The sequence below is a fragment of the Mercenaria mercenaria genome, chromosome 6 (genome assembly GCF_021730395.1).
Source record: "Mercenaria mercenaria strain notata chromosome 6, MADL_Memer_1, whole genome shotgun sequence".
NCBI lineage: Eukaryota > Metazoa > Mollusca > Bivalvia > Venerida > Veneridae > Mercenaria > Mercenaria mercenaria.
In genome coordinates, this window is record NC_069366.1 from 53,589,362 (window position 1) to 53,611,559 (window position 22,198).

Here is a 22,198-nt window from a genome sequence, read left to right on the forward strand (position 1 = left end):
CGTCGCCAAACCAAACAAGTCATTATGCAAAATGTGCATGAAATAGCTCGTCGCTATCTATCGATCGCGTCCGGCCGACAAAAGAAACGGTATGATCACCGCGCCAGAGTAAATTCATATAACGTAGGCGATAAAGTATGGCTGACTAATAAGATAAAGTTAAAAGGTAGGACCCCTAAACTAGAAAAACGTTGGTTAGGCCCATGTGAAATATGCCAAGTGTTGTCAGACCTCATTTACATAATAAAGTACAGAAATAAAACTAAAGTTTTGCACCATAATCGCTTAAAAAACCATTGATGTCAAGAATCTAAAGATTGTCTTGCTGCTGTTACAGTATGCCGTTACCTGGACTTGGAAAGATCCCTCTCAAGTCATATGCACGTAGGAAGTTTGTGTGCAGAGAATGCTGTGTCGAGTCTGATTTCGAATTGCTGTTTTATAGGCATAACCAAGATCATCATGAAACATTTGTTGAATGCAAGTGGAGGTGCCACTGAATTTCCAATTAGGCGTAAACGTAACCTTGAACGCCGTGAGAGCACATGTAGCCGCAGGAAATATTATGAAGATCGGTCACCCAAAAGACTCGCACCGCAACAGCTACAACGGCAAAAACTTTTACAACTTCTACTACTTGGGCAACTGTACAGAGCATTACCCATAACTACCCCTGCCTACTACAATTCAGTTCCTGACCAAATTGATCCACCTCCATATTTTGGAATAATGCTTGAACAAGATCCAGGTATTCAGACTCTTCCCTAACTTCCATCGTATTATTCTAAGAACGGTTTAAATCCTTTCAGTGAACCAGATCTATTCAAGGGATCTCTTTTAGGCGATTCTGATGATTTATCTAATGTTTTTATAGCCACAACAGGCACGGCCTTACCAAAATTTTCAACGGCTGTAATCCCGCAGTATATAGTGCCTTTGTTACTTCAGTCGCATGTACGCCTGCAGATTGTTCAGTACCTATATCTGTAACGTCCACTGATGTACTTTCTGCAGCAATGCGACAGGAGCTGGACGATAAAATGCAACAATTTGAAACTGTAACAGCTGAGGTTAGTAACTCTCCATTACCTCCTGATGAGATGTTTACGCCATAAGAACAGCCTGCACTACCTGCGCCTGCCCTTCCCACTGCTTTGATGGAAAAATACACCCCAAAACAGTGATGTCACCAACCTTGCCAGTGTTCCCCTTCTCCCAAGGTGTGCGCCCCCAGAAACAGGAGTATAGATTAGTAAAAGTAAAAGAACAATAATATCAGCCCTAAAATGGAAATTATGAATATATTATGCATGACCCAAGGACATACTTATGAAGAACTCCATCTGCTTATGTAAACACTACATATTCTCAAAAAATTAGAGAACAAAGAATCAAGGCCTTGCAGTTAGGAGTAAGCACAGGAGAAATTGGTAACACTTAAAAGAACTCAACCGTAATTAAAAAAGAAAGAGAGTTATTTTCCAATGGGGACTTGTACACCTATAAAACCAAATCCAGCAGAACAAAATTAACAGTCAAGGAATATGAAAACTCCGCCTTGTATTTGTAAGCATTGTGTCATGGATCCTTTTTAAATAATGAAAAAATTGCATGTAAAATAAACAAACAAGACTGGACTGTAACTAAATAAATATGTAAAAATTCTAGCTCAAAATGCAGAAGTTACTTTTATAGTGAACGCGAATTTATAGTGAAATAAACTACCAAATGTGATGATAAGTTACTAAAACCTGTGTGTGAGATTTACAAATATACAGATGTGCTATGGACTGAGCATTTCACTAGAGTAAATGGAAAGTTAAAAGTTACAGGAAATTAAGATTTTACATGAAGCAAATAAACACTGTATGGACTTTGAAAAGTACTTGAGAATTTAAAGTTCGAAGTGTATTTATGATCATTTTTTATCAACTAAAAATATTGGAAAACGTTGACGTCATGACGTCATCGATGACGTCATTTCCTGTGGACTTGTTTCAAGATATCTCCTACAAAAGAACAGTGTAGAGACGTTATAAAACTGTATTATGGGACTAAATCATTGAATACGGTAGTGAAAACAATGAAAAAAAATCATCCTAGCCTCGGACAGCGCAGCAAAAAAAAAAATTCAGAGAACTGTCAAACGTTTTGTATAATCTGCATCAGTAGAAGACAGAAGGCATAAAAATCTTGGGCGTCCAAGAATGGCCAGAACAACAGAAAATATCGAAGCGGTGAACACTGCCATTAGTGAAACTCCTCAAAGGTCAGTGCGGCGAATATTAGGAGATAAGACACACCCTGCTAGTGCTACCAGTGTCTACAGAATGTTCAGCAAGATGAGGCTGCTCCGAACATGGCTGGGGACGTGATAGAATGGCTAGCAAAAACATTTGGATGAAATTTCATTTCACTCAGGACCATTACCACACCACTTGTCCATGGGGTAGAGGACGGTTCAATGATATTTCTGCCCAACATACCTTTAATTTGAGTCTCAATTTTTTTGTTCAAGTGTTCGGGGACTCTATGCAAAGGTTGCTTCACTGGTCTAGAATCTCAGGTTGGAATTTGATGTCTTACTATACCTGTTCTACCTACATCAGTTTCTGACTGAGAGAAAATATTTAAATACTTATTTAACAATTTAGCTTGTTTGCTTTGTGTTCCGGTAAAACCTGTGATAGATTTCTCATAAAGTTCTTTCAAATGTTCAGTTATTTTGGGAGGAACGTTACATTTGTTTGACGTGGAACTTACACTCGAAACAGAACTTAAAATTGCTAAATTTGTTCCAGGATACAAGGTTTGTTCTTCATGAGAAAGGTTCATTATCCGAAGTGTGACAGTACTATTTCCACATACTAAAGATTTTGCAATCAGACTATTATTATAGGTGTGTTGGTTCTCCATAGTTTCTACAATATATAGTCCGTGTTTATGTATCAGTCGAACTTTTCCCTCAATGATTGTTTCAGACCTTGGTAGAACAAGCGATTTCTCTTTAACAAGAATTCTATAACACCCTCGGTTTCCTTGACAGCTTAATTTACATGTTTTCCCGTGAAGCAGCATTGTATCGTCTACCATATTTACAACTACATCATGAGTTGTCATAAAATCAAGACAATATCAACATCAATGTCCGAGATAACAACATTTGCCGGACATTTACATTTATTTATTATTATTTTTTTATTATTATAATTGTTATTATTATTATTATTATTATTATTATTATTATTATTAAAGGTGAAACTGATGCAGTCAAAATGGCATGCTCAAATATCTTTAGATCTTTATGTTCAAGCATCTTAAAGAACTGTGATGAAACCATTGTTAAAGGTGCTCCTGTGTCAATTTAACAAAATGCCTCTCCTCCATTAACTATTCCAATAGCATACAACCCGGTACCTTATTTTGAATTCGAAGAACTATTCCTAGAAGATGAATTAAAATTATGTTTAGGTTTTGGCCCTATTGAAGATTTGTCATTATTTTGTCGTCTTTTCGGACAAGAATACTGAGTGTGACCTTCTTCACCTCAGTTAAAACATGTAAACCTATTGTTTGTATTTCTATTCTATTTGTAAATGTCCTAGATGTGTCTGTATTCTTAGGTGTGTTAGTTTTGTCTTTATAGATATGTTTACCCTCATTAAAGCTATCTGATATTTTTGACCTATTTTTTTTTGTTTTGAAATGTACCAAACTTTGTCTTAAGTTCTTCAACTGACTTTGCCAACATTTCTATAGTTCTGTTTCGCTTTCTCATTTCATTTTGTTCTGATGAGTTAAAGCTTCTTAAATATCTTTCTAGACGTTACGTTCAGCCTTATTGAAAGCTTCTAGTTCTACTGCATGACGTACAGCATCATTTAGATTTATTGGCCTAACTTGTTTTATTCTTAAACGCATTTCTGAATTTGAAAGTTAATCAATGAATTGTTCTTTTGCTCGAGTTTCTTTTACATCTCCGGGGGCTAAAGGGTATGCTAAATTAATTGGTCAAACGTCTTATTGCTGGAACCATTTCAGATCAAGTTTCTGTGGTTTTCTGTTGTCTTTCCCTTAGTTGTGCTCTGTATAGATCTGTCTGGTTCGGGGTGCAAACCTTGAAGTGCAGTCACTAAATCATTATAACTACTACATTTACTAGACTTTCCTAAATTTCCAAACACATCCTAGGCTTGTCCTCTTAGTGATACAGCGAGATACAACCCTTTCTGTTCATCTGACCAATTATTAATTTTTTAACAAGCCTCAAAATGTGCTTTATACTTAGTCTATCCAAGACCCTTTACCATCACGTGTCGCTGGTTTCAGTAAGACAGTAAGCTTGCTTTGAATAAATTCAACATTAGGTTCTACATAATCTAGAAGTGTACCTATACCTGTAGATTTATCACTACTAGATATATTCTTATCATCCGAAGGTTCTTTTTCAGTTTTATTTTTGTTTCTATTAGAAAACCGTATCTTTAGTCTCAACGGACATTTCAGACTTCTTATCACTACTTATTTCATCTGAGCTTTCCTCTGGTTTTGAAAATATATTTCTCCTAGTTACAAACTTACCCCAATCCCCAGCTCCTGCACCTTCATTTTGTAGTTCATTTCTTAACACTAAGTAAGGTATCCCAAACGTTGATTATTTAACATTCGGGTCAAAACCAGGTCTAATGCTCGAAAGTTGCCATTGACTCAAACTCTCATGTTTTATATGTACCTCTGGCAACTCCCGTTTTGGTTTTGAGTATACAGGGGTACTAGGTATATCATCTTTAGCATTCTCCAGGCCTGTAGTCTGTAACTCAGCCAACTGTCTTTCTAAAACTTCAATTTCATATTTCATTCTCAAACTCTCATTCTATTTTTGTAACCTATCTATTTTTTTCCAAATAGAAAGAAAAATCTTCAGTATCCCTTGCTTCAGTCATAACTCATAAATATTTGTGTATTTAAGCTTAAGATACGTAGGTAAGTGACGAATATATATTTATCAACGATATCCCACCGCTGCCACCAATTTTTGTAGCGTGCAACAGGAGCGTTCCTTATTCCTAATCTTTAAATAACTTGAAATATGTATAATAATAATTTTTCTTGGGTAACTTTGCTTAATGATTTTAACTATTTATATGTCAGTATTTTCCTGCGGTTTCTAACCAAATATTGACTTATATTCCTAGAAATGATTTATTATCAAAACAATTAAAATTTCAATCTCAAAATATTTATCTGAATAGATAAAATCATAAACATATAAAATATTTCAAACTTTCAAAATATTTCCAACAACTCTATTTCGGTTTAAACGTTCTAATACGTACTTCAGAAATCTTAAATAGATCTTCTCTTTTTTGAACTCTAAATATATTTCTATATATTCCAAACACTTTCAAACATTTGCCCATGAGGTTTTACTGGAACAGTAAAATATTTTTAATGCCAGATATCTGAGATTTATGTGCATCAGTAAATATTAATACTGCTCCGACACGACTCTAACTCGGACAACCAGCAGAATGATTCTACAGCACTGTGCAGCTCTATTTATACCTCAGTCGTACCCCGCAACAACTATTTCGGTAATTCTGATTGGCTAATATACCTTTACAAGAGATCACAGAGTGATCTTGGCGCCCACCAATGTGCCATTTTTGAGTGTTCCAAATTTCAAGACTTATTGACTAGCTCAAGGTCAAATTTTCATTTCCGTACACAACACTGCGCATGTGGTCCAAATTCGAAAGCTGTAGCTTGAGAAATGTGAAAGTAGGTCACTAGATCAATTTCAAGGACAAAGTTCTTTGTACACAAAACTATGCATGTGCATCAAGTTTGAAGGCTGTAGTTTGAGAAATCTGAAAGTAGGTCACTAGGTCAATCTTAAGGTCAAAGTTTATTTCGGTACAAAAAACTATGCAAGTGGTCCAAATTTGAAGGCTGTAGCTTGAGAAATGTGAAAGTAGGTCACTAGGTCAAAATCAAGGTCAAATTTCACTTCAGAACACAAATCTATGCAAGTGGTCCAAATTTGAAGCCTGTACCTTCAAAAATGTGAAAGTAGGTCACTAGGTCAATGTCAAGGTCAAAGTTTGTTGCGGTACACAATCCTATGCATGTGGTCTAAATTTGAAGCCTGTAGCTACAGAAATGTGAAAGTAGGTCACTAGGTCAAAATCAAGTTCAAATTTAATTTCGGAACACAGAACTATGCATGTGGTCCAACTTTGAAGCCTGTACCTTCAAAAATGTGAAAGTAAGTCACTAGGTCAATGTAAAGGTCAAAGTTTGTTTCGGTACACAAAACTATGCATGTGGTCCAAATTTGAAGGCTGTAGCTTGAGAAATGTGAAAGTAGGTCACTAGGTCAAAATCAAGGTCAAATTTCATTTCGGAACACGAAACTATGCGTGTGGTACAAATTTGAAGCCTGTACCTTCAAAAATATGAAAGTAGGTCACTAGGTCAATGTCAAGGTCAAAGTTTTTTTCAGTGCACAAAACTAAGTATGTGGTCCAAATTTGAAGGCTGTAGCTACAGAAATGTGAAAGTAGGCCACTAGGTCAAAATCAAGGTTAACTCGTGTCAAGGTTCATCTTGCCACTCAAAAATATACATGTGGTCCAAATTTGAATGTTGTAGTTATTGACAAGAAGATTTTAAATTGATGTACTTACGAAATAAACGGGCCTTAAAAGTGGTTCAAAAAAAAAAAAAAAAAAAAAAAAAAAGAAGATTTTAAAAGCTTTACCCTATATAAGTCTATATGAACCATGTGACCCCCGGGGCGGTGCCATATTTGACCCTAGGGGGATAATTTGAACAAACTTGTAGAGAACCCCTAGATGATGCTACATTACAAATATCAAAGCCCTAGGCTTTGCGGTTTGCACAAGAAGATTTTCAAAGTTTTTCCCTATATAAGTCTATGTAAACCATATGACCCCAGGGCGGGGCCATATTTGACCCTAGGGGGATAATTTGAACAACCTTAGTTGAAGACCACTAGAAGGCCATATTTGACCCCAGGGAAATAATTTGAATCATCTTGGAAGAGGACCACTAGATGATGCTTCATACCAAATATCAAAGCCCTAGGCCCTGTGGTTTTGGACAAGAAGATTTTCAAAGTTTTTCCCTATATAAATCTATGTAGATTATAGAAATAAACAAAGGGCCATAACTCACTCATAAATTGTTGAACCAGTCTGATTTTTAGGGGGACAAACTAGTGTACCAATACATCATTCTGACAAAGTTTGGTCAAAATCCCCCCAGTCGTTTCTGAGGAGATGCGATAACGAGAAGTTGTTAACGGACTGACGGACGAACGGACGGAATGACGGACGGACAGACCACGGACGCAGAGTGATTTGAATAGCCCACCATCTGATGATGGTGGGCTAACAAATGTACTCATAGAGCGTCTTCTGGCTCTTTAGAATAGCACTCTTTATAAATAGAACATAGTCATACAGCAGTTATACCATAATGCAATGCACGAACTGCGAACAAGGGAGCGTTTTCTATATACATGTATTACGAATCATCAACAAATTGAACAATCTCAGTAAGTAACATGCCAACTGTACAAAATTGTCGCACCTGTTATACGAATAAACAAAAGGGATGAAACAATAACTAATTAAAAAAATACACTGGAACGAATGTAGGAAATATACAAAATATACAGACATATTATTTTAACAAGACGATTCAAAACACAGTCAGCAAATAAAGAGCCCTGTTAAAAAGTATGTTGCATGCACATTATCCAATATTCTGCAACAATACTAATAAAATCTTGCATTGGAAGAACAGTTTTAAAGTCTTAATAACAAATTATAATATTTACGAATTCGACACGCCGAAGAGCACTTGTGTTTAAAACATTTAATGCTAAATCATTTTGATTCATGACGTTCAAAGAATGCATCAGCACAATTAAAATCATAACTATATGCAACTGATTCACATAACATAAGACGCAAACAAGATGATGATCCCGAATTACTGAGGTGGTCGAGATGTGAGCTGTGGTTGGTGTCTGTCAAACATTTCCTTATTGAACATACACATTTATGCATGATTTGGTAACCAAAAAAATGGTGTTGCATTAGATTAGCAACATGTTTTACCGCAGATAACAACTAAATATTACTACCAAAAGTCAAATATCTATGTCCAACTAAGGGGTCATTTGTAATAAAACACAGCTTATGTGTTAATTGTTTCAACGAAGTTCAAGATGTGGCCGAAATTAAAATGTGTGCGACAGTTTACTTTAAGATAAACATGTTGTTCATCATCACATTTCGAAATTACAATAAATTTAAATTGTGCGTTCATAAGTAACATTCTTATATGACAAGCAATGCTTAAATCATATTATCGACGTGATATTTTGCGCCATATATGCATCTAGAAATAGCGCTTTCAAATTTGCTCAAATAGTTTACTTGATAGCATGTTTAAAACGAAATGTCGCCTTGCAAAACTGTCTTGATTAATTTATACATATACCGAGTTCGTTATTCGCTTTGCAGAATAAGTTGACATCATTTTCGCCCACATTGAAGTATTACCATTTCCGGTCCTGGCGTGTATAAACAAGGAGCGTGACGACCTACCATTTGGCGCCAATAAACAGTTCTGTCATATTTTATCTAAATTTTACGATTGAAGTTACATTAAAATCGAAATAATTTATAGCAAAATCCTGTATGAACAGGCGGTTATACTTCGAACGGAATAATTTCGCTCGGACTACGCCCTCGTGAAATTATTCCGCCTGACGTATCGTGTATAAATAGTGTTGAGACACGGTTTTGCTATAAATTATTTCTTAAATACACATCAACCTCTCCTACTTGTTCTGAACATTCTTGTCATATTTTTAGAACAACTGTATGAAAAGATAAAATTACAAAAGAAAATGTGCTCAGCATTGAGGACAGTATTAAGACTGGTCAGTCCGGTTTCAGTATAACGTTACTAGGTAGGGTAAGATAGTATTATAAAGTTGGGCATCGTGCTCACTGCTACAATTAGACACCGTCGTTTATTTGAAAATTGTTGAAAAAGACGCTAAGCCCGGACACATGCACGCACACACACGAACGGCATCTGGGTGGAACTAACAGTCATTCCGAAGTCAAAAAGATGTCACCTCATAAAATCAGTCGTTCGGCCGGAGTCCAAAGCAGTGACGTTATTTAACTACTAGTTATAACTGTTCAAATAAACTTACAAGCATTTTCAAATTACATCTTCAAATTTTGTTCATGTGTCTTCTTGCCAAACACTTCTTGTCAAGATATCCAAGTACTTTTATGAAATGTTAAAAAGTTGAAGTGTTTATTATAGTGTCATCCATATACACTCGTACCTCTCATATCATTTTTAGCTCATCTGATTTTTTGAAAAAAAATGATGAGTTATTGTCATCACTTGAGCGGTTGTCGGCGTCGGCGTCGGCGTCGGCGTCGGCGTCTGCGTTGCCTGGTTAAGTTTTATGTTTAGGTCAGCTTTTCTCCTAAACTATCAAAGCTATTGCTTTGAAACTTGGAATACTTGTTCACCATCATAAGCTGACCCTGTATAGCAAGAAACATAACTCCATCTTGCTTTTTGCAAGATTTATGGCCCCTTTTGTACTTAGAAAATATCAGATTTCTTGGTTAAGTTTTATGTTTAGGTCAACTTTTCTCCTAAACTATCAAAGCTATTGCTTTGAAACTTGGAATACTTGTTCACCATCATAAGCAGACCCTGTACGTCAAGAATCATAACTCCATCTTGCTTTTTGCAAGATTTATTGCCCCTTTTGGACTTAGAAAATCAGTTTTCTTGGTTAAGTTTTATGTTTAGGTCAGCTTTTATCCTAAACTATCAAAGCTATTGCTTTAAAACTTGCAACACTTGTTTACCATCATAAGTTGACCCTGTATAGCAAGAAACATAACTCCGTCCTGCTTTTTGCAAGATTTATGGCCCCTCTTTGACTTAGAAAATATCAGATTTCTTGGTTAAGTTTTATGTTTAGGTCAACTTTTTCTCTTAAACTATCAAAGCTATTGCTTTGAAACTTGCAACACTTGTTCACCATCATAAGCTGACCCTGTACAGCAAGCAACATAACTCCATCCTGCTTTTTGCAATAATTATTGCCCCTTTTGGACTTAGAAAATCATTTTCTTGGTTGAGTATTATGTTTAAGTCAACTTTTCTCATAAACTATTAAAGCTATTGCTTTAAAACTTGCAACAGTTTTTCACCATCATAAGTGGACACTGTACATCAAGAAACATAACTCTATCCTGCTTTTTGCAAGAATGATGGCCCTTTTTAGACTTAGAAAATCATGGGTAGGACAATATTTCTATTACACAAAAAAAATCAGATGAGCGTCAGCACCCGCAAGGCGGTGCTCTTGTCTTTATTGCAAGCTGTCAGGCTGAATGCATTGTTAAATTTCAAAACAAGCATAACTGACTGCTGGTAAGAGTAAATTAAGGCTTCTACAGGGTTTACAACCTCCATTTAATATTGGATATATGAAACGTGTGGAGATCCCAGACTGATCACTGGTTCCTGCAATTACTGTGTCAGCTCCCAATAAACACTTTGATGAGAAAGGCAAGATGCAAACTTTAAGCATTTTCGGTTTTTTGTAAATGAGTAAGTACTGTCTATAGCCATATAAAACTTCCAGCACGTGTCAGGAATAACTAAGTAAACTTAAAAGTTGTGTCAGTGTTTAGACAGGATATCAAAAAACAAGATACACAAAATATTTTATAGATTCATTTAATGATATCAATTAATGATTTACCTTGATACATAATGATACAGGTACTCTGTGAGCAATATAACAGAAAACATGATGTACACTACTCCTACATTATAATGTAGTACATGCACTTAGTACATCTCATCTTTTTAGTAAAGGAGACTAAAGGATTAATACCTCTCTTCAAAAAAATGCAGGAAGTAATAACTTTCGTACCATTTTTGTTCACCATTGTCCAAACTTACAAAGTAAGAACACAATTTAATTTATTCAAATATGTATCTTTTTTTCAAAGAGCTTGATATATACTTTAAAATCTTGACCAGCTTTGAACACAATAGCAAGTTACCACAAAAACGATGTTTCTACCAATATTGAGGCCTTGAAAAATGTGGAAATTATCTAAATGCCTTTATTTAAAATATCTTATCTCTACTTTCTTGCAATTAATATGACATTATGATAATAAAGTGGTTTTATGCTTAAATTGCGTAACTAGTCTCTACACCAAATATCAGACCCAAGTCCATAGCAAATTATGTGCATATAATGAGCAAGAATTTAAGATGGCTTCCAGAAAAAGACGTTTCAGCTGATATGTACCAATACCTGAGGCATCTATCATACGTATAATGTATGAAATGGAATGGTTTAAAAATTGCGTTAATAAAATGACTTTACACATGTTACACAAGTAGAAAAATGTTTATATACAAAACTGATTACATTGTACAAAAATAGGGCTATCTACATATGTAATATTATGTGCATTATATATTGATAAAAAAGATGTAAAAATGATATGTAATATACAATGGAATGTAGCAAAAATATATACAAAATTAAATTTGAAAAATATACATATATAATAATGCATTTGTACAAGTAAGATCTTCACAGATAACAATAGGGTAACATTTTTAACTGTTACATATTTGAAATGTATACAATGTTAAATTACTTTGACTAATACAGAAAACTCTCGGAGGCAAATGCAGCATTTATCTGAGAATCAACAGTAGATTACACCAAATGCTCTACTGTATCCTTACTATGTAAATTACAACAGATTAAAATAATGTGACTCAAAATCCCATAAAAATATAGTTTTTTTTACAATTCTTGCTCTTACTGATGCCATAAAATTTCTCTGTTTCTTAATTTATGTTTCTATGTAACTTAAAAAAAGTTACTGAAAGTAAACTTTACACTATGCATCTATATATTTTTTTTATTAGAGCCCAGTTAAAAAAACAACTGTCATGCTGGTTCAACAAAATTTGAAGAACTTGAAAACCTTTTCAGTACAAAAAAATGTTTCACATTCAAATGGTAATGAAAATAAAAGAAACTTATTATTGCAGCATTTAAATGAAAAAAGATGGCATTGGAAATAAAGCACTATTTGCTGAAAATAAACAAGTACAGTTAACACACAAGCCTCATTTATTAGTAATTCTTATTCTATAAAACAATGAAGATTTCATCTTTTCAACAGTAATAAAAACTAGCTATAAGCATTACCTTTAAAAGTTATAAACAAGGGTACCGCAATGCAAAGCAATATACGCCCGAAGGTATTACCTTTGACGCCTAAGCGTAACTTTGAAGCGAGCCATCCGAAATATGTGCTCTGCATGTAATCTCGATGCGGTGCACATTTGTGCCAAGTTTCTTTAAAATCCTTCAAGCAGTTCAAGAGTTACAGGGCGGACACGAAACAAAGTCATGTGACCTTTGACCCCTAAGTGTGACATTGACCTTGAAGCAGGCCATCCAAAACATGCGCTCTGCACATCAAAATTTCTAGTGGACAGACAGACACCGGCGTCATAACGTAATATGCCCACTTTGGGTGTATGAAAATGTAAAAGCACAAAAACAGAACTAGAGGTATTCAAGATGTATAAAAACACTATAGTTTACAACTCTAGAATAATATCCAGACAATCTAGAATACCATGTACAATGTGATATGTAATATTTCACAACGCTAATGTTTGTGTCACCAAGTAAGTCTGTGGCATATTTCACTGTGTAGTATGTTCCCACTTGTCAAAGTATTGAATACAGTAAACAGACCGTCTTGTTTAGCTGTAACACTTGGACACCTTTTTATCTATCCTTTGGAAATACATATTTACAACAGTATATTTAACTTTACTTGACTTTATTGTGCATATCTGACACAAAGAATCTTTCACTAACTTGTCCGTAATGCATATTTCTTCGCAATGAATCCAAGAATAAGTGCTATGCACGTGAAACTTGCCTTTATCACTGTGCCAACATTGAAGTATGGACAGTACGGACACTGGTACGATCCACACACATAACAAATGTTGAGGTTGAACATGTTGTATGTTGAGTAGAATGTTGTGTTGTGCATACCTGGAAAACAGAAAATGAAACATAGACAATTTTTGATAATTAAAATTTACTGATGCCTGTACAGAAATAAAATAATTGTAGGTTATTAGATTTGTATTGAGATATATGCGTAAGTTCTGCAGTAGAAATATTGCACGACTTTGAAGCGCAATATTATTTGGCGAAAGAACAAGTGAATATTTTTCATGCAAATCTAATAATCTGTTTATTGCATATGCATCTAACCTTAAAATTATTATACAATTGATACAAATGTGTTATAAAGCCTGAGTGAAACTGAAAATATTGTCAAAGAACTTTTAAACGCAACAATATACATGAAACTGACTTCACAAATGACGTCACATATCTGGTATGAGATTTAAACGTCAATACGGAATAATATTGATGTTCAGGTTCCAATGAAACTTAACGGAGTCATTAAATGAGTACCGGTGTAACGGTCATTTTTTTCCCAGGGAAAAAACTGACTGGTCAGTTCTTCCCCCCCTTGTCAATTCTTTCTCCCCCTTGTCAATTTTCCTGGCTAACATTTGTAACTTAGAAATCAAAATTATGCAAATTTCTCCTTAATAACATTAAAAAATTTAATAAATTCATATACAAACATTTCATAAATTAGCAAATTTTGACTTTTATCATCAGTTTATGAAATAAGTGGTTTGAACTCATAAGGGTGTCTAGTTCTTCATTTCATCTGCATAATAACAAAAAAGCTGGCTTTCGAAGCGAATTGGAGTCCACTCCCAAAACTCTCAATCTGAAGCTAGTCTCTAAACCATGACTTAACACAGATAGCAAAGTCACACTTACCAGGTTCATAATAATCATAGACCCTCATTCTATGCTGGATTGTCATATTGGCTGTGGGATACCATCTATCTGCCTGGAAGTTTACACACGTTTTACTGTTGTCCACCTGGAAAAACACAAAGTCAGCTTTACAATACTGAACATATAACAACATTTCATTAACATTTTCATAAATTTGGCATAATAAAAAAAAACCATCTGTAAACAGAACAGATTCTGAAGAAGTTTTCAGATAGGACGTTTTTAGTACCTTAAGTTATCTTCAGACTTTTGGCATATCATTACCAATTAAGTTCTAATGCTTGATACTGTAGGCAAATGTGTGTGTGTATATTTAATCTATTTATAGTATCCACAAGTAAGTGTTGAGCTTCCCTGCTTCTCTAGCGTGCAAGGTGTAAAGTACTCATATACAGGACTTTTATCTCCATATACAGGACTTTATCTGAATGTTAGTAATTTTAGCTGAAACTCACAGCCCTTGGTTTTGTAGTCAGTCAGTGTTACCACTGCATCACTGTGTCTGCTCTTTCACATTAGTTTTATATCACATTTGACTGGCAACAGTCTTAACCCCTTTAAGTTTTCACCTTTACAAAGCATACATCGTGGACTGAGCGCGAAACTATTGTAACTGTATATAAATAAAGAACAAGATACAATAGTTTCGCGCTCAGCCCTCGACATATCTTATGGAACTTTGATAACTTTTTCTACATAATTGTTTTAGATTTGCAAGTCATTAAAATAAGGAAAATTAGAGCTATCATTAAAGGCGATTAATACCTACAGATGCTGCGTTGACAAAGGGAAAAGAAAATATTGTAATCATTACCTTTGACCTTCATTTTATCTTGACCTTCAACCTAGCGACCTGGGATGTAATATCTACAGTATCAATTGTTGCTAGTTTTATGAAAATGCTGCCAGTGGTTAAGAAGATATACAGCGGACCAAAATTCGAGTGATCTGTTCTTTACCCTCATTGACCTAGACCTTGGACTTAGTGGATTTGGTTGTGTGCTCTGCACAACATCTTATTAATGAGATAAACGAACAATACTTGTTTTATGAAAATCTACAATGAGGCTTACAACGATACAAAGCAGACAGAAAGTTAAGCTATGACCATTGGCCTGTGTGATCTTGATCTTGGACCTTGTGAACTGGTTGTGCATTCTGCACATTGTATTCATAAGGTAAATAATTGATGCAAGTTTTATGAAAATCTTCCCAGTGGTTAAAAAGATATGAAGTGGACATGATGAACCGACAGACTAATGCACTGATTTCCATGATTAAAATACAGCCTCCATATACCTTGTATCTGGGGATATAACTACAGAAAGTCAAACCATATTCGTCAATCTACAACACTGACTTCTAAAAGAAATGAAAAACTTACATGTGAGAAGTAGAAAACTACTTTTCTGTAGTAGAATTCAGCTCTTTTCAGATTTGGTACAACACCAGAATTTACGTAGTCTCTAAGTGTGTGATTCATCACCACATAGCCGGTGGGTACGTCAATTTCAAGAACAGTCAGGCCCGACTGTAAACTCTTGTCTAAATATACCCATCTATAATATAAATACACAACTTGAAATAAGTAAACTGTTTCTTTCTTTGAAAAATATCGGAATCAATTTTTGAAAATCTAGCTGACCAGTTTCCACATATACAAAATTATGAATTTGACCTTGGTATGCACTAGATCAACAGCGTTAAAGAGAAAGTGATTGTAAGCCAAGAGTCATTCATTAAAAGCTCTGCTGTGGAAAACTGCTAAAATTTTACATAAGTTTGCTACTGTATCCCTGATGACGACCGTGTGAAAGGTTGAAACGTAGGATTATTAGTAATCAAAACCTCCATAGTCATTTGTTCCACTTTATCTTCTTTTACTGAAGTTTGGTCCTAATCTGACTGAAGTTAAATTGATATTTTTGCGATACAAGTGCTTAATCTATTGGAGCTAATGTGAGCCTTATGTAACAGATATCTACAAATAAAAAGCTTTTTTAAAAACTTTCAAGAAAACTAACCTAACACATGGATTCATCACCATAACCGAAGAGTTTCTTCCAGTAAATCGAATGTAGTCCGATGTCAGTTCAAAGAACTGTATTGTATCTTGTGTTTCCTTCAACAAGAATCTGTATTCTACATTGACGGTTGTAGTCAGCTGCATCATTGATCTACCCACTCCCTGGGCATTCACTCTGATAGATCCATACACATAGTCTTGAGGCACCTGTAATCAAATAGGCTTGGTTTATCAATTTCTCTTCAAGAGCCAAGATATAACACTGTCAAATCATTTATGTGGTGGATTCACTTTTATGATTTTCGTTTTTGTATTAATCAATGAAATGAAATTCCAACAAGAAAGTTAGCATTCTTTTACCTTGATACATGGAAATCAACAATTTCATATCCAAGGGAACTGCCACTTTGGCCAAGTCCATGACATTTCATACTGATAAAATTAAATGTGGCTTATACAGAAAATTAAAACCCAGTCTATGCTGATTACTTATACATTGTATATCTGACTGCGATGTCTTATGTTATTTACTATTCATAAAATGGAAGTTAAATATGGTCAAAAATAGAACCAAGACTAGTGGCATTTAGAAATAATAAGTATCATGCAATGGTAAAGAGTTTCAGTTGCCATATATACTTGCCATTTGACATAGCCTTCTTCTTCTATTTCACACACACAAAAAACATATTTTTCACAGAGGATAAAGATGCATTTGTATAAATTGGCTACCTATACATTTCAAAGTCAAGTCAGTTTGAAAAATTCTTATATTTTATTGAAAAAACATATTGTGAAATCATTAATATTCATGAGGGATTGGGGGATTAATTTCCATAAACTTTTATGGTTTTGTCAATCCTAGAAATTAAATCCAAACAAATAAGTAAAATTCCCATTCATTTATTGTTCAAAATTTGAAATCCACAAATTCATATCACTATGCTATAGCCGTTTTGGACAAAACCATGAAATTTTGTGCCCACAAAATTAAATTTCATAGAACTTGATACAGCAAATTAAAACACACTTTATGTTGATTACTTACATATCTGATTGCAATGTCTGTGTAATTACTTTTCGTCATGGCAACAGTTTCCACCCATGTTGGCGTAGAGGAAGCTTCCATTGTGATCATGGTCTCAAACACATTCCTGTTGGGATCTACCAGTGTAAACTCAAACAATGCCTCCATTGCTGTCAGTGTGTCCTGTCAAATATAAAATTAAACATAATAAATCATTTCTAAATATAGTAACACATTTCTACATAAAACATATTTCATCCGTGACTGAGCTTTTTGAATGTTTGAGTAAGTTCAGACCACTTGCATTTCACCACTGCCTGTTGTACCCTTGCCATAGTCAAAATACTCCAAATACAGAAGTAATTCAGTTGGCAAGACGAAAAGGCATGGATTCCAACCCATATCGCTTTCTCACCTAAATATTAGCATTCAGAGGGATACCTGGGGTCTTCTTACACCATTAAACTGTAAAGTCACCATGCTACTTCATTTGCCCATGTGACAAGCAAATACTCATGACACAAAAGTAGCCCTCATTTTCTTTGTGGCATGACAACAAAATAAAGGTATAAAGATGCAAAAACGAAAAATGTCGACAGACCTGTGTAGAAGCAAATCCACCAATGAAATTTCTCATGTGGTTCAGCCATTTCATCATAGAATCCCTCTGAATCTTTGTGTCTGTGTCTATACCCATACCATTGTGTTTGATGTGAGCCATGAGAGCGTATGCTGTTGACTGAACGGCATATCCATCATTCATCAACTCTGTCCTTGGCAACAAGTATCGCACAGTGTTGATAAAATCTGAGGGATTTTCTGGCATTGGAGAATCCGAGAAATAGACCTCGTTTGCTAAAAGAAGATAAATTTCATCAGCATTTAGGTATAAATTCAAACATAGCAAATACATAATGGCAGTCTGATAACCTATCTACATTGTAGATTGTTTACTTCAGATTGCTTTCTCTATACAAATAGCTAGCAACTTCCCCACATGCAGCAGAGATGGAGAAAAAGTGATTTCAGACATATTTTACTCTGCCAAACCATCACAAAGATGTACCGGTAATTTGTATATTAACAATAACCAATACTGAAATACTGTTTTCAAAACCATTGCTAAAAGACCTTACAAAAGGAGAATTTTCACTGGTTTCTAGGACTGAGTGACAGAAGTTTATTGAAGATGGTCCGCCTTTTCTTTATATGAGCCGTGCCATGAGAAAACCAACATAGTGGGTTTGCGACCAGCATGGATCCAGACCAGCCTGCGCATCCACGCAGTCTGGTCAGGATCCATGCTGTTCGCTAACGGTTTCTCTAATTGCAATAGGCTTTGAAAGCGAACAGCATGGATCCTGACCGGACTGCGCGGATGCACAGACTGTTCTGGATCCATGCTGGTCGCAAATGCACTATGTTGGTTTTCTCATGGTGCTGCTCATATTTATAATATACTAACCACAACCTCCACTGAAATTCTTTTTTTCAAAATCATTGTGAAAGATCACATAATAGCAGAACTAACATTCATGAAATGAAACTTACACTGGTTTCTGAGTGACCAAAGTTTATCAAAAATGGTACGACTTTTCTGCTGACTTAGAGACAATGCATAAGCTGATATTGCTAAGTGGAACACTTCTCTATTGGGTGTCTTGAAAGCCTCTCTAGACAGATATTCTGATGCAAGCTGTCTGGACTTGTCAATACAACTCAATGCCGCCTGTAATATAAACCCACGTAAACATTTACAATGAATACCCAGCAGAGACATATGAGAGATCGGGATCGATACAGAAAACATTTCTATTCTTCAGAGACTAATTTTCATGGATTTTATGGATGCCTCAATCCATGAAATTAAATTAGTCTCAAACAAACCAACAAAATTCTCATTCTTTTGCCTTTATAAGCATAAATCAATGAATTCACATCCCAACAAAATGTAGTTGAAACTCGATATCTTGAATTCCAAGGGACCGAGCATTCAACATCAAGATAACCGAAATTCAGCTGAAAAATATATTAAGTGCACATGCTTTTGTGACAAAGATAAGCCAGTTAGAGAGATCAAGTTTCAACTGAAATTGTTTTAGACAAAATCATTAATTTAAATGACTTTACAGTAACCTAATGTCTAACAGCAGTATACACAAACTTTAAAATTATAAAATAAAATAAACCAATTAAATTTAATCAAAACAACATATCAATGGCCCTTACAGAAGTTTTGATCAGCTGGGAAAGAGATCATCAGCCAACTAATATCTAAATCTGACAAACAATATACATACCCCTGATACATCTGTTTCAATTTTGTACAAAGCAATGAGAACGTATGCTGTGAGTGGTACAGGATGTCCAAACATCATCTGGTCCTTTGCTGACTGTGACGACTGTCAATTATATAATGAAATATTTTTAATATTATTTGAGAAAATTTTAATTATAATTTACATTATCAATTATTATTCAATATTTAAATGAATCAAGAAAGTGATAACTTTTAAAAACTCTGATTCTGCCAAGAGACAACACAGTATTTTTCAATTACTGAAAACTAAACTGATCCAACACTGGTTCAGTGACAGCAAGTGTCTGCATCAAGTCACTTTTTCCTGGGAAAGGCTTTAAACATCAATTTGTTGTAAGTACACTGTATAGAGCTAATAAATCACCCCAAAAAGATTAAGTTGAAAAGGCAAAAAAATCTCCAACATAAACAAAAACACCCTGACACATCTCAACCCAGGGTTCTCACAAAGCTATTAACGCACAGCATATGCGAAATGCCTTCAGCCTTTGAGTTATATATTCAACATCCCTTACTTGAACCAAAATATATGATATACAGCACAAAATCAGTCAACTTACAAACTTCCTGTCATAGATCTGGCCTTCAGGGTACCATGCTCCAGTTTCATTCTGAGTCTCACACAAAGAGACAACAATTTTGTCAATGAGTTCTTTAGGAATGAACAAGTCCCTTTCCCACTCTCCAAACCTTGCCTCGTGTAGTGTTTTAGCAACAAAAGCCGTCAACCAGATACTCGTGGAGTTTTCATCATCCCTGAACATCTTGAATGATCCATCATCCTTCATATAGCTGAGCTGACGCTGTAAACCTGTTGGTAAATTTAAAACTTTTATAACTTATTTCCTGTTTATTCGATCAAGTGGAAATGGATCTCATACCGAACACATGATAGTTACTTTTCATTGTATTTGTCATACTTAAATATTTTGAAATAAATTCCACATGTTACCGCTTAAAGGACTTCAATAAACCCTTTAAATGGACTAAGAACTGTACATAATCAAGCTGGAAGGATCCTATAGGTCAACTGTAAGCAAATATGAGCCGTGCCATGAGAAAACCAACATAGTGGCTTTGCGACCAGCATGGATCCAGACCAGCCTGCGCATCCGCGCAGTCTGGTCAGGATCCATGCTGTTCGCTAACGGTTTCTCTAATGTATTACAATAGGTTTTGAAAGCGAACAGCATGGATCCTGACCAGACTGCGCGGATGTGCAGGCTGGTCTGGATCCATGCTGGTCGCAAAGCCACTATGTTGGTTTTCACATGGCACGGCTCTTTATATGGAAGGTTAATCACTTGAGAATGTTTTTGATTTAACAATACTACATAAACACCTTTGTGCAAGTTCGTGATCTGGAAACTTTGATGTAACAATGACAGCTTGGTATCAAGTGTTATGTTCCACTTACCCACATTTAGGTAATCAAGAGTTCTTGATAGGACATCTGGGTCCAGTTGTTGATTAGCCTTTTTGAACTTCAGGGTAAGGAGATTGTAGGCAAAGTTGAACATATTCATTTCTCCAGCACCGTATGGCTTACGGAAGATATCTTCACAATTCATGTAATATGTGATGAACCCTGGGGTCACAACATCACCTGTAGGGGAACAGAAACTTCTGATTTATCACATTATACTGTAAAATCATTTAATTTCGTGGACATGAAATTTCGTGATTTTGTTCCAAATGGCAATTTCGTGGGGATATAAATTCGTGGATTTCAACTTTTAGACATACAATGAATGGGAATTTTACTTGTTCGTTGGGATTAAATTTCCTGGATTGTCTCAACCACGAAAATTAGTCCCCCACGAATATTAATGATTTCACAGTATCTAATACAAAGGCATTTCCCTTCATAAAACCTTTGAACAGTGAATGTAATATGATTTGAAATTAATTATAATGGCATTGAAAAAAGATCAATTAATAGTGACTGTTAGCCCGTGTCATGCCAACTGATGTGCCCTGGAATATATGTATTCAGTGCAAGTTCAATTCCCATTTTTCAACAGTATTTCCTGGATTCTGTTCTAGCACTAACATACTTGGAACGTAACTGATAGCTCTTCAACATGAACCAGACATGGAAAATAGACTTTTTACTCACTGCCTTCTATGAGTTAGTAATGTGAGAATTTACAATGCCTGAGGATCAAACTCCAGACATCCCTTTAACATAAACTTTTGCTCTACTAACCAGACTTGTGTGCACATAATGATGAACAAAAAGAAAGATTCCTCCACATTGCAAAATCAAGAAAATATAAAATTTATTCTATTCTTACCAAAAAGGCTGATTTGAGCGACACCAGATCCTGGCACATACAAGTGACTTCTTACTTCTGGTACAACAAACTGATCTGGTACATTAATCTGGAGCTGAGGAATTGTCTCAGAGCCATACTTAATCATGTCAATAAGGTATGGTGTGTGGAAATAATTCAAAACACCATCGGGCTAGTAATAGAAAACAAATGAATTGCGTGTTATAAGTGCACATCTTCAAAAAGAACAACACAATTTTTTCTTCAGCTTTAATTAAAGAGTCATATTGTTAAAAAATATTCCTACCAAAAGCACCAGTATGAAACATAATTTATAATTATACCCCAAAATAGTGCTGATAAAACTTTTTGTTTTCCAGAATTGCAAACTTCACAGACATACCTGTATCTTATGCGTAAGTTAGGTTACTGTTAAAATCGTTAAACACTGGTGAGAAATTTTGCAAAATTAAGCAGGCCATTCTAAGTCAAAATTAGGTTATGAACATAACATGTTTTA

General features: G+C 35.1%; 1 protein-coding gene across 1 annotated transcript in view; it reads right to left on the reverse strand.

Annotated features, from left to right (window-relative positions):
• Nucleotides 1–10,805: 10,805 nt before the first annotated feature.
• LOC128558042 (CD109 antigen-like) overlaps nucleotides 10,806–22,198 on the reverse strand; it is a 41,669-nt gene continuing 30,276 nt past the window's right edge. The window contains exons 22-32 of the mRNA XM_053546815.1: nucleotides 21,700–21,871; nucleotides 20,820–21,008; nucleotides 19,963–20,213; nucleotides 19,383–19,484; nucleotides 18,634–18,811; nucleotides 17,684–17,937; nucleotides 17,104–17,265; nucleotides 16,054–16,262; nucleotides 15,414–15,588; nucleotides 14,009–14,114; nucleotides 10,806–13,195 (exon numbers count right to left, since the gene is read on the reverse strand). Coding sequence (XP_053402790.1) covers nucleotides 13,008–13,195; nucleotides 14,009–14,114; nucleotides 15,414–15,588; nucleotides 16,054–16,262; nucleotides 17,104–17,265; nucleotides 17,684–17,937; nucleotides 18,634–18,811; nucleotides 19,383–19,484; nucleotides 19,963–20,213; nucleotides 20,820–21,008; nucleotides 21,700–21,871 — 1,986 coding nt within the window. The 3' untranslated portion in view covers nucleotides 10,806–13,007. The remainder of the gene's footprint in view (nucleotides 13,196–14,008; nucleotides 14,115–15,413; nucleotides 15,589–16,053; nucleotides 16,263–17,103; nucleotides 17,266–17,683; nucleotides 17,938–18,633; nucleotides 18,812–19,382; nucleotides 19,485–19,962; nucleotides 20,214–20,819; nucleotides 21,009–21,699; nucleotides 21,872–22,198) is intronic.